The 13562-nt window shown below is 40.0% G+C and overlaps 1 protein-coding gene across 6 annotated transcripts in view; it reads left to right on the top strand.

Moving 5' to 3' along the window:
- CCDC69 (coiled-coil domain containing 69) overlaps positions 1 to 13562 on the top strand; it is a 50912-nt gene that overhangs the window by 5179 nt on the left and 32171 nt on the right. For 2 of the 6 annotated variants that reach the window (XM_072630759.1, XM_072630760.1), the window contains exon 1: positions 8181 to 8396. The exons of 2 other annotated variants lie outside the window; for them this stretch is intronic. In XM_072630759.1, coding sequence (XP_072486860.1) covers positions 8349 to 8396 — 48 coding nt within the window. In that variant the 5' untranslated portion in view covers positions 8181 to 8348. Of the gene's footprint in view, positions 1 to 8179; positions 8397 to 13562 lie in introns of those variants that run through there. 2 more of the 6 variants (XM_072630757.1, XM_072630762.1) reach the window with 2 other exon arrangements.

The following is a 13562-nucleotide window of genomic DNA, read 5'->3' as shown; positions in this document are numbered from 1 at the left end:
AAACCCCATATGACTAAAATATTAATTCAGCTATTCATACTTCTGCAATAATTTGGGGAGTTTGGATGGGGAAGGTCCTGGCAACTAGAGGCCAGTGGGAGGTGTGTGGAAACGTGAAGAGACGTCAAGAGACCAGGTAGGGAGCACTGAACACCACAATTCCTTCTCAAAAGTACAGCTTGAAAGATACACGCTCTTCCCTGCACACAGAGAATACAAGTCTACACTTGTTCTCTGCCCCTTTAAGAAAAGGGATGGGGTGGGGTGAGGGAAATAGTCTCCGGCAGTCACTGGAGCCAATCCAGGGCCCCGGTTTAAAAGGTAGTAAGGCTGAATTTAAAAAACAAACGTATTATAACCCTAGGCATTGGTAACCACAACACTGCCTGCTCCGGGCTGTCTCTGAGTCAGAGAGCAAAGGAAGCTGCTCCCCGCTCCTGCCCTATCAACTCAGAGACCGAAGTCATTGTAGTTATCGTATTACACCAGTTGATGGGTCAGACCAAGGCTGGAGACCAGACTTTCTACTGACTTGTGTGAATTAAACTGCCATACATATCAAATGGGACTGAGTGTGACCAGGTCCACTGAAGGAGCTCATAGGACTCAGAACCAGAAGAATCGCTAGAAATGCCATTTGGGTAACCTTTAGACACAACCTAGTCCATCTTCCTCCTGTTACAGATGGGAAAACTGAAGCCCAGAGAAGAGAAGCAACTTGCCCAAGGTCATTCAATGAGTTAATTATTAGTGGGACTCCTGAACCCAGGATACTGACTTTCCTTGTTTTCTCTTAAGACCACTTAACATTCACAATTCCTTAACTTAAAACATTTAGCTTGCCATCATCCATGCTCACTTTTGCTTCTGCCACTGTTCTCCTTCCCTCCCTCCAATCTCTCGGATATGAAAATCCAAACCTTCTCAGAACTGGAGTAGAGACCCAGGGAAGAAGGAATGAGTGAATAAATGAATGGATGAGTGAAAAACATTTATGATGAGAACACAAATACAAAAACAAAACAATCCTTGCTCTCAAGGAACTCACCTTTTAATGGGGGAAAACACACATGGGACGGGGCAGGGAATTAAGGTCTAGGAAGTTACAAAGATGATGGGGAATAGAGCTATAGGGCAGTTAAATTAACAGGACTTTTTGAGAGGCAATGGTAGTGTGAATTTGACACAGTTCTCAAAGCAAGAAATGAAAAGGGGAAGGGGAAGGGAGGGAGAAGAGGAGAGGGGGAAGAATGAGGGGAAGGGTGGGGAGGGAAAAGTGGTTGAAATGAATAAGAGGTTCCAGGAAGGCATTGGTCTGAAGTCGTCATTTCTCAGGAACAATTTTTATTAATATATATGTTTGTTGACATTATTTTTGTATTGCCAAAATTTTTCTCAGTTATCTCTCCCCCTGCTAGAGGGCTATCCCATATAACAATATTTTTAAAGAAAAAAAATTGGCAAAACTGATCAATCCATTGAAAAAATTTAAAAATATTGGCAGTGTTCCACATATGGATCACCTACCTCTACAAAGGAGTTGAGTGGGGTATCTTCTCATATCCCTTCTTTAGGACCCTGCTTCTGGGTAATTTTGCAGCATTTATTTTTTGCTTGTTTTCTTCCCATTTGCGTTATTGTTCTCTCTCTCTCTCTCTCTCTCTCTCTCTCTCTCTCTCTCTCTCTCTCTCTCTCTCTCTCTCTCTCTCCCTCTCTCTCTCTCTCTCTCCCTCTCTGTAGTATATTTTTCGTTCTTTCTCAGCATTGCTAAGTATTAAATATATTTCACAGTATTAATTCATGTAAGTAAAAAGCATGGAAACATGCTTCTCTGTATTCGTCATATTTTTCATTTCTTTCAGTGATATTCTATTACATCTACATACCACAATTTATTAGTAATTTCCCCAAGTGATGAGTATCTACTTTGTTTCCAAATCTTTGCTACAATAAAAGTGCTACCTAACAGTAGAATCCCTGGGTTAGTCACTTTATTTGCATAATTCTAAATTGCTTTCCAAAATGATTTTGTTGATTCCCAGTTCCACAGTTAATTCACTGTTGTGCCTATGAATTTGGGGACAATTTAAAGAGTCCAAGAGTGCTATGCATATATCCCAAGGAGGTCATTGACAAAGAAAGACCTCATATATGTCAAAATATTTATAACAGCACTTTGTAGCAAAAACATCCACTGTTTGGAGAAGGATTTACTTCTTACTTGAATAAAATAGAATACTATTGTGCTATAAGAAATGTTGACTATGATGATTACAGAGAAATATGCTAGATTTTAAGGAACTGATGCAAAGGGAACTAAGCAGGACCAAAAAAACCCCATTATTACACACTGGATATGCCAATGGAAACAAAGAATCAAAATAACAGTATGACAATCATCTTTAAAAAGAATTTTGTAAAATTATTATGACCAAGCTTGGCCCCAAAAAATAGATATGAGAAGATACTTCTCTGCTTCTTTTCAGATATGGGGTACCATGGAGAATAGATCCTGCAAATAATACCAAACTTTTTTAATGTGTTAGTTTTTCTTAATTTCACGCCCCCTTCCTCTTTAAAAAAATTATTAAAAGATGGTTCCCAAGGAGGGACTGAGGAAAGAGATACTAAAGAGATACTTTTAAAGAAAAGAATTATTTTAAAAACGATAAAGTTAAAATAGAAGAGAAGACATTATGGGGGGGGGGAGGAATCTTGCAGCAACTATCTTTGTGAAAAATAGGTATTTAGGAAACTGCCCTAAATATATAATAAGTATAATAGTCCTAAATTAACAAGCAAATGGAGCAGTTAGGTGGTCCAATACAGGACTTGGAATCAGGAAGACTCAGCTTCCTAAGAGGTCAAATCTGGCCTCAGACTGTATGACCCTGGGCAAGTCACTTAACCCTGTTTGCCTCAGTTCCTTCATCTGTAAAATGAGCTGGAGAAGAACATGGCAAACCACTCTAGTATCTTTGCCCAAAAAATCCCAAATAAAGTCATGAAGATTTAGACATGGCAGAAATGACTAAACAATAACTCTCTAAAGGCTTCCCTGACCCTACCCAGTAGGATCCATAGGGGCACAAAGAGTTGGACACAACTAAACAACACGTCCACGAATACTACTAACAGGCCTAATTATATCCCCCAAAAGTCAAAGAGTAAAATAATTCAGGAGCATACACACATGTATATACACATACATATATATATGTACATATATACATGCATATATATATAATATGTGTATATATATATATATTCACATATATATTTGTGTCCTTACTTTTTGTTGCAACAAAGAATTGGAAAACATATTAGCACCCATCAATTGGGAATGACTGAACAAAATGTGGTATATCAATGTAATGGAACATTATTGAACTATAAGGAATAAGAAATTCACAGATACTTTGGAAGACTTTGGAAGAACTGATTCAGAGTGAAATGAGTAGAATCAGATCAATTTTTTTAAAATTACTACAGTAATATAGAGGAAACATTTTTTAAAATTCAGAATTCTAATCAATGGATGCAGTGATGAATTATGATTTCAGAAAGCTGATAATTATGAAGCCTGTCTCCTACCTCCTAGCAGAAAGGTGACTAATTAGACGTATAGAATGAAATATACTTTTTCTTTTTAAAATAAATGCATTAATATGATCATGACACTGACAGTCTTCAACAAATATGGTTATTTACATATCCAAAATATATAACAAAAATTGCTTCTTTTGTGTACCAAAAAATATTGACCATTTATGTCCTTTGACCCTTCAACTTTTAGATAATGACATGACATACACTGAAAAAAATAAACAATGTGTTAATTTCTGTTCTGTGACTGTAGAGAAAGAGAAGTTGCAAGAGAAAGCTTGCTTCTACTGGGGAAGAGGGAAGTGTTGAGATTAGTGGAAAGTGATAGAAATGGAAAAAAAAAAGATAGAAAAGAGCACAAATAAAACAAAAAATATGAAGAAAACAGAAGAATTTTGTTAACTACCTTGTTCACTTTAATAGGCAAAAGTTGGGGTAGCTAGATGGTGCAGTGGCTAGAGTGCAAGGGTTGAAGTCAGGAAGACTGTCTTACCCTGAGTTCAAATCCAGCCTCAGACACTTACTAGCTGTGTGACCCTGGGCGAATCACTTAAACCTGTTTTTCTCAGTTTCCTCATCTTTAAAATGAACTGGAGAAGGAAATGGCAAACCATTGCCAAGAAAACCCCAAACAGGGTCACAAAGAATCAGATGCAACTGTATAACAAACAAACATGTAACAGACATTCCTGGGTTCATATGCAAACTTCTCTTTGCTATTCTTTGGATATTGTTAATATTTGTGTTTGGTAGCAATTATTAGGTTCATTATGAAAAAGAAAAATGTTGGCAGGACAAAAATTATTCAGAGAAAAAGTCAGATGCTTTCCATTTGAGATGTTAAAGGAATTGTCTGCAACCTTCTTTTAAAGATCACATGAGATAAAATATGTAAGAAGCTTTTCAAACCTTAAAATGCTGACCATCATCAAACTTGCTTAGAAAATTACTAAATGTAAAAAGCCTTATTTGAAAGAAAAAACATTAGTTCTATATGCAGCTATTGAAGTGATTAAAATAATTCATGTTGAATCACATGCAAATGATTTCAAGTTATGGTAATTATACTTGGATCATAGGATGATAAATTTAGAATTGGAAAGCACCTTGGAAGTTATCTAGTCCAATCTCTTCTTCTTGTATTTGAGGAAACTGAGGCCTAGAGTATTTCCACTCACAAATACCGTAGAGAGAATATAATAACTTCAATAGTCATACATAAGTTATTAATATATAACTAGCATTTGTATCTTTATAATATGCTTTAAATATATCATCTTATTTGATTTTTACAACAATCCATGAGGTAAGTACATGTTGTTTATCTCTTGTTTTCAAATAATCATTGTTGTTACCATTACTTTATAGATGAGGTAACTGGGGCAATGAGAGAATAAGTAACTTGCTCAGGGTCACAGAGCTAAGTTATCTGAGATAGGATTTGAACTCATGTCTCCCTGACTCCAGATCCAGTGTTCTGTCCACTACCAGGGCTTCCTAAACTTTTTCCACTCTCAACCCCTTAGCGCTTCTTAAACGGTAGTTGTGACCCCTTGTGGGGTCATTACCCACAGTTGACTACACCACCAGGCAACCACCACTACCAACACTCTTTGTGTATGTATAGACCTTTTTGCTTAATTGAGAGACAAACATCTTCCTATTTTGCATTGCAAATGGCTAAAGCAGCAGATGTAGTTAAAGATAATCTTTTAATTACATATGTTGAAATTGATGGTAGGAAATATTTGTTACTTTGTATTCTTATTGGTTGTAATGTTGCATAAAGAGAAATTTGTAGCATAATTTTTGGATTTTGAATGAAAATGATACATGTGACAATTACGTTTGACTTTTCAGCTCAATTGAAATCAGGACAAAAGCACTAGTTGAAAATGTGATCCCTTGTGTAATTTTGAAACATTCCATGTTTCACAAGCACTGATATCAAAAAAAATATGTTAAGAGTTACAAAAAGTTTTTCATGTAATCCAAACTGTGTCTGAGCAGGAAGGTCCTCTAGAAAATCCCTGACAATTAGTGATTTAAGGGGTAGCTAAGTAATGGACAGAGTGCTAGATTTGGAGTTGGGAAGATAAGTTCAAATCCTGCCTCAGACCCTCACTAGCTGTGTGATCCTAGGCAAGTTATTTAACCTCTTTATGCCTCAGTTATCTCCATCTGCAAAATGGGAATAATAGCTTTATTATTAGCCTGTGAACTCCTAGAGAGCAGGAGCTATCTTTTACCTTTCATCGTATCCCCAGCACTCAGTGCAGTGCCTGGCACGTGCTTGATAAATGTGTATTGACTGACTACCTCCTAGGGTTGTTGTGAGGATCAAGTAAAATAATGTGTAAATAACTGCGCAAGCCTTGAAGCACTATATAAATGTGAGGATGATGATGATGATGATGATGATGAAGAAGATGATATCTATTAACTGTAACACCTCCTGTAGGAACCACTAGATCAGCCTGATCTCTCCTTCATTTGATCTCTGGTTGCCATGAGATCACATAACTAAGTACCAGATCATATACCAATTCATATGGATATGCAATTTTTATGATTATTTTATGATTATCATTTTATAATATAAGTATTATCACATGGTTATTATTATAATATGTCAATATTTCAACCATTTGCCAGGCAGTACATGCCTTTATAGAAGGAAGATGACTGTTGGGAGGGGGGGTAACTGGAGGACTAGATATAATGAGTTCTCACCAATCAGTTCGTGTGACTCCAGGTCAGGAGTTCCAAAGCTTAGCTCTGTAAGATAATTTATAGCATCGATTTGTGCAAGATCTCAAAGCACTTAACCAGCACATACCACTGGGGAAAAGAAAATCAGGAAGTTGGATCTTGTTTCCCAGGGAGGCTAAAAGCAACTGAATGAAAATCTTCCTGAGACATGGAGAAGCCAAGAATAGATTGCCTCTCTCATTCCACCCACCAATAAATTATCCACTGAATTAGCTACCATTTTCCACTGAGTTAGTAATGAACACTGGTTCTGCACATCCAGATTCTGGGGGATCCTAAACACCCACATATGACAGATTGCAATGAGGCTCAGTGCTTTGTCTCCTTCTTAGCATTGTCCCATGGATCAAGTCATGTCATGTCACGTCACGTCACGTCACATCACACTGTGTTATGCTATACAGAGAATAGTTTTACTATTGATGTTGATATTAGTTGATGGGATATATTGTACTTTATAGTTTTATAGCACTTTCACAAACATCTCATTTGATTCTCATATTTAGTATCTTTCCCCCCATTTTTCAGTACTCCAAAGGATTTATGACATCAGCCTTCTTCTCCCTCTCCCTCTGGGTGATTCTTCTCTATATCTTTCTATAAATACTTCACAGAGCATCCATCCATCCATCCATCACGTTAGGGGCCCTCCTATGGTTCTTTTAATATTGTATGGCTACCAACTAAATTTCAGGCCACTTTTGTTATCTCTCCTCCCTATGTGACTGACCCACCTCCCTTTCCTGACACAATATCTACAATACTGCATCTCAAATGCTTCTCATGATGGCTAACACTCTGTAGCCTGCAGATGTTCACAAGCTCTTGGGGCATCTGAAATCACAGTATTCCATAATTCCCAGTCATAGAGCAGCACCAAAAAAATATTGATGCAAAACAAGCAAACAAAGCAAACCTCTGAGACATCTTCTAGATGAAGCAAGTAAGGATCAAGTGCCTTGACCAAAATCATACAATCTCTAAGCGTTAGAATGCCAGATATACTGTACTGCTTTATGATCCAGGGCCCTTTCTATTATAGCATATACAAAGGATTGCCAACCTTTTTTAATTTTCATACCTTTTGGTTTCCCATGCTTTCTAAGTGTTGGCTAGATGGTGTAGTGGACTGAATACTGAGTCTGAAGTCAGGAAGATTTGAGTTCAAATCCAGTCCCAGACATTTTCTAGCCTCTGCTTCCTCAACTGTAAAATGGGGATAATGTTAATATACCTAACCTCCCAGGGTTATTGTGAAGATTAATATTTATAAATATTGGCATATAGGAGGTACCTAATAAATACTTATTTCCTTCCTTCCTTTATTCAATGTGAAAGGAAATAAATTCTACTGTGTATCACAATATATAATAAGGAATATAATAGAATAGAAAGATTAAATAATTTTTCAAAAAGAAAACTTCACTGGGTGTGTAACAATTGTTTAAAGTATCATAAAGTTGTTTTACCGTTTACCAGAACACAGTCAACTAAATTAGGGACACCCCCTAGGGATACAAATACCAGGGGCTGGCACCCCTGCCATCTTTTTGCAAACTATAAATGACTCAATTAAGAAAAACAGTGAAGGAGAATGAAAAAACCCTTAACTGGGAACCCAAGAACCTGGATCTGATGCCCTGAAAACTCAGGAATCCCAATGGCCATGCCTATTCCTCCTGGGAGTCCTGTCCTGCCTAGCTCTCAGCTGGGGATTCTTAGGGAACCTCACAGCATTTCTGTTCACCTGCCTCAGGCACCAGCCACCACTCACTTTCGTGAGGCCCTTCTCTTTCAACATTTACGGCACCCACTTCCAGTGAGTAAGTTCAAGTCGGCTGCTCTCTGGTTCAGTTTCGGGGTCTTAGAGGCAGCCTAGGAGTCCCGCTAGGAGAATCTGATCTCCTCCTCCCCTACCCCTATTGCCTGAAGTTTGGAGACTTTTCCCGGTGGATCGTCCCAGGAGGAGGATGGGCGGCAGAGGCAGCAAATTAAACTGCTGCAAATCCCCCAACAAGGTAAAGAAAACAGCACTGAAGTTTGGTCCTCAGAAGTGCTGCCTTTGACTTTGGGCTTTGCCAGGAGGGATTGATGGGTTCAGGTCCGCTGGGGTGCCGGGGTGGGGTGGGGGAAACTCTGTCTGTTCTGAACCCCAAGCCCAGCTGCTCTTCCGCTGGCCCCTGGCCACTAGACACCGGTTTATGTTGGTAAGATTAACATGGAATCAGCCGGTGTAGGAGGAGGCTGCTCTCTGTGCGTGGGCTCGCCTTGCACCAGCCCGGCCCTAGGATGGAGCTATCCTAGCACAGCTTAGTCCAGCCGAGCCCAGCCCACCCCAGGAGACACTAGCAGAGCCCCAGGCTCGGGGCAGAGTGTGTGGGACGGTTATTGAGATTAGTACTGTACAGGGCACATTTGGTAAGATGGAGCCCTGCAGGGGGTAGGAGACTAAATCCCAGAGGAGTAGGGAATCTGAGATGATCTAGGCAGAACCCCATGGTCGAGTCCCCCGCTTTACTTCCTCCTTCAAGTCTTTGAAATCTGGGGCTTACTCGGGATTGATCTCTAAGAGGGAGCGCTTCCTTTCCCTGGACTTGGTGAGCTCTTGGTTCAAGGGTGGGGGTGGGGGAAAGAGGTACTGGAACTCTCAAGTTACTTTGGTATGGAGCCACCTGCCCCTCTAGAGCAGAAAGTCATGGAATATTAGCACTCAAAGGGCCCTTCGAACATAGACTATCTGAGCTGCAAGGGACCTTAGATGCAAGGTCATCTTGTCTGACCCCCTCATTTTACAAATAGAGAATGTCAGACCGGGAAGGAACCTTCATACAGAGACCATTGAGCTAAATATCAAAGCTAGAAGGAATCTTAGAGTCATTTAGTCCAATATCCTCATTTTATAAATACTTGTTAATTGCATGACCTTAAACAAGTCACTGTCCCCCTACTTTGTGCCTCAGTTTCCTCATTTATAAAATATTGAAAGTTCAGGTAAATTTCTTTTGCCTCAAATGGGGTGGATAATTCTCCCTGCTGTGTTCCTTCGGCTGCTCAGATAATCGAGCCCAACTTTACTGTGTAGCAGTGTATAGCATATCCTTCTGTGTTGGTGGTCCTTTTCTCTCATGTTTCAGGGCTCACACCTGGCAAGAAGATAGGTCCTCTGTCTGCAGAAGTGAGATTTTGGGAATAGAGAGGTGCTCTCTCAGACCAAGCCTCCAAGAGGGAGTCAGAGGTAGTAACAGCTACTCCTTGGTTCTACGGGAAGAGTGAACCCCCAACCCCCAAAAGAGACCACATTTAGAAAGATACCCATTCATTCAATGAGCATTTAATAAGTGTGTAGCCTGTGCACAGGGTACTAATGAAGAATATGAGAAGGATCTGTGATCTTCCTGGTAGAGGAATTCTCTCTCTCCAACTCTGTGATTTAGTACTTAAGTCTTAAATAGCTTCTTGAGGTACAGAGCCTTTAAGTGAGTCACAAATAAAAGTCTGAGGCAGCATTTGACCCCTGATCTTCCTGACTTTGACACCAGTATTCTAGCCACTGCAAAAAAAAAAAAAAAAGAAAGAAAGAAAGAAATGAAGCACCACCTCATGGTGCTCTAATGAGCTCATAATCTAAAAGCTATGGGGGAAATAGGATGCTGGCACAAATGCTTTTTAAATACAAAGGATAGTGTGGTCAGTGCCTAAAATGAATGCTATGAGATCAGATGAGAGAGACATTGCTACTGATTAGGAAAGACTTCCTGGAGGAAGTAATATTTGAAGTAGGCCTTGAGAGATGTCAGTCAACAAAAATGAGGGGAATGGGGCAGTAAAGGCATAGGGATAATGAGGGGGAAAGCATCAATGCCAGAAAAAGGGAGGGAGAATACATTTGAGGGATAGTGAGAGGTTCCAACCAAACTGGACCGAGAGTATGAGAGGGAATGGGGTGCTTTGTCCACAGTAGATACTTAGTAAGTGTTAATTGACTTAAAGAAGACTAGAAAGGTAGAATGGGACTAGGTTACCTAAATTCAAGCTAAGGAGTTTGTGTGTTATCCAGTAGAAATTGGAGAGCCATTGAAGGTATTTGAGGAGAGAAGGGATGTGTATTAGTCAGATTATTCTGCTGAGGGAGAAAGAGGAGTAAGAAAGGACAGGCATGGCCAGAGCCCTAAGACCAGAATTCTGCCCTGGGGAATGGCCAGGCAGATATGGAGAAGGTGTGTCCCTTCCCTCCCCACCCCCTCAGACAGGGAACTGACCAGGCCCTCTTGCCCAAGAAGATATCTGGGCAGCATGGGTAATCACTGATTGCAAAGTCTTTTGGCACAGAAACCCTCACTCATCCTGGATCCAAATGAGTATCCTGGTGTTTCTCCTCTGCCCACACTGTACTGTTAGTGCCCAGCCCATGCCCTTACATGGCAGGATGGACTGGTTTCTTTTTTGTTGTTTAAAGTTCAGGCTGTCTCTCATCTCACTGATGTCGAGCAAGTTCCTCCTCCAGGTGCCAGTCCTTGGCTGGCAGCCTGAGCTCCTGAGACCATACTCCTTGGCACCTTCCCCTACCCAAACAGAGGACGGCTAGCTCCCTGCCCCAGAGCCCTGGTAGGTCCTGTTGTTCCCCCAGAACCTGTCCCAGAAAGACTGAGGATGGGATGAGAGGAAATTGGTTGAAATTACAGGAGGAGGGATTAAAGGTCTAAAACTGATAATGAAACCACATAGAGTTGTAAACAGGAAAGCATGATGAAAATATGAACTGCTGTCATTACTTAATGGTAATCATAATGTTGAATAAGGCAGCATGAGATAGGGGATAGAGTTGGCCCGGGAGTCAGAAAGATGTGGGTTCAAGTCTCACCTCTTGCCAGTTACTGGCTTGGTGACCTTGGCCAAGTTATTTAGCATCTCTGTGGCCTTGGCAGCCCTGTAAAGTTAAATGATATACCCAGGCTACCTAACAGAGGATTCCCTAAACCAATGGAATCAGAAGTTGAGGCAAAATTGTTATGAGAAGTAATAACATTTCAAGAGGCCATGATAACATGAATGTGGGTACTCCTTCCCCTAACACAACTTGCCACTTGAGCAGGCAGTAAGAATTCGTGGGGAATCAAAAGAATTTATCTGATGATGGATTGTTCTGCCCTCAGCTAGACTCATCCTTGGACAACCTATGCAGCAGGTACATTGTCCAGTCTATAATAAAAGACTTTTTCTGAGTGCGATAAGACCTCCCAGACCTTGTGTTTCAATGTCATACCCTTATAGAATGATAAGAAATTGGAGGAGGGTTGATACTAATATCTATAACAATATTAGTATTAATTATGATGATATTTAAAAGTAAAAAAGTTCTACACAGTGTAGGTTGAGGTTAATGGTGTCAAACTCAAATAGAAATAGATTTCTTGTAGGTTAGCATACAGACTTAGAAAACCACAAATTAACATTATCTGTGTTGCACTGTATTTTTATTTATTTTGTTAAACATTTCTCAGTTATATGGTAATCTTGTTCTGACCCACACTTGGGAGTTTTCCAGAGCCCTTGTGGGGAGACTATGAATTTGACTCCTGTGGCACGGGAGTCATCCTTAGAAATGGGGAGCAAACCTCATGACCTTCCAGTCCTAACATACCAGAATTCTAGGACTTGATGGTATTCCAAATCCTTCTTTCCCTCTCCTATACTTTGAGATTACGGAATGTCCTGACTAGCCTATGTTTGGAATAGGTGAAAAGCGTAGTAATAAGAATAATAATTACATTTGTGTAATGTTTAACATATCTCATTTGGTCGTTGCAACAACTCTAGGAATGGGAAATGACATGCTGGAACCAGCTTCTGCTGGCTGGGGAGAGCCAACCAAAGTGAGGCTTGATTTATTGTTTTGTGAGTTGTCTAGACGGATGATATCAAACAGAAACAGGAGCCACTAAACCGTACATAAGGATCGCTGTAGAACATAGTCACCTAGAAAACCAAGTATTAACATTGTCTATGTTCTATTGTATTTTTATCTATTTTGTTAAGCATTTTCCAATAATATTTTAATCTGGTTCCTAACCACACTTTGGAGTATTAGTGATACAGATTAAATTATAAAAGTGGGTCATGAATACATTTTTGGGGGGATGGCCAGTTGTTAAAACATTTATCCACATACTCCTGCCTAGGAGTTAGGAGATAATAATACCCCCATTTTATATATGAATAAACTGAGGCTAAGAGAGGTTAAATTACTTATTCAAGGTCACACAGTAGTAAGTATCTGAAGTAGAATTTGAATTTAGGTCTTCCTGTCTCCAAGTCCAATGCTCCAACACCTAGTTGTCCTATCATCTTTGTCATCATCTTTCCCTGAGGCCTGAGACTAGACAGGCCAGACTGAGGGCTGAAGATAGCTGGCCTGCCATTGACACATAATGTCTACATCTGGCAGAAGACTGGGGTGCTCCAGTCTTCCTCCTTACCCCATTACATCCAGGCAGTCAGGACCTACCAGTTGGTTCCCCAACTCAGCAGGTGCTGAGTATGAGATTTGACTAAGTTATGACACACTTAGAAAAGATTGATCACTCACCTTCCAGGCCAATACTTCTGTTGTTAATAAAACTGGCTTGTAGGAAACAGCCATTAATACAATATTGATAAGAGAAATCATAGAATTTTAGAATACCAGAGAGGGAAGGGATGGGTCTAGTTATCTAGTCTACACCCTTGCCCAGTACAGGAATTCATTCTATAGATAAGTAGTGGCATGATATGGTAGGAATTGCCCTGGCCTTGTCCCAGGTCTAGAGTTCACGAAGTATTTGACCTTTGGTAAATTACTTTCCTTCTCTGGGCCTTAATTATTCCATCAAATGAGACAGTTGGACTAGACGATATCTTTTTTTTTCCAGGTCTAAATCCAATGAAAGTGAGGAATTTAGGACTTCAAATGTTAGTTATCTTATCCAGCCCTTTCATTTTACAAGTGGGGAAACTGAAGGCTAGAAATGGGGAAAAGATTTGTTCAAGATCACAGAGCTAATCCACAGCAGGACTTGGATTTGAACCCAAGTCCTCTGACTCCAAATCCAGGGCTCTTTCTAGCACATAGGCCTGCTTCTAATGTGTGCTGTTGTTCAGTTGTTTCAGTTATACCCTACTCTTCATGACCCCATTTGGGGTTTTCT

This window comes from Notamacropus eugenii, chromosome 1 (genome assembly GCF_028372415.1).
Source record: "Notamacropus eugenii isolate mMacEug1 chromosome 1, mMacEug1.pri_v2, whole genome shotgun sequence".
NCBI lineage: Eukaryota > Metazoa > Chordata > Mammalia > Diprotodontia > Macropodidae > Notamacropus > Notamacropus eugenii.
Note: the sequence above shows the minus strand (reverse complement) of the source record. Positions and strands in the feature narration are given on the sequence as shown.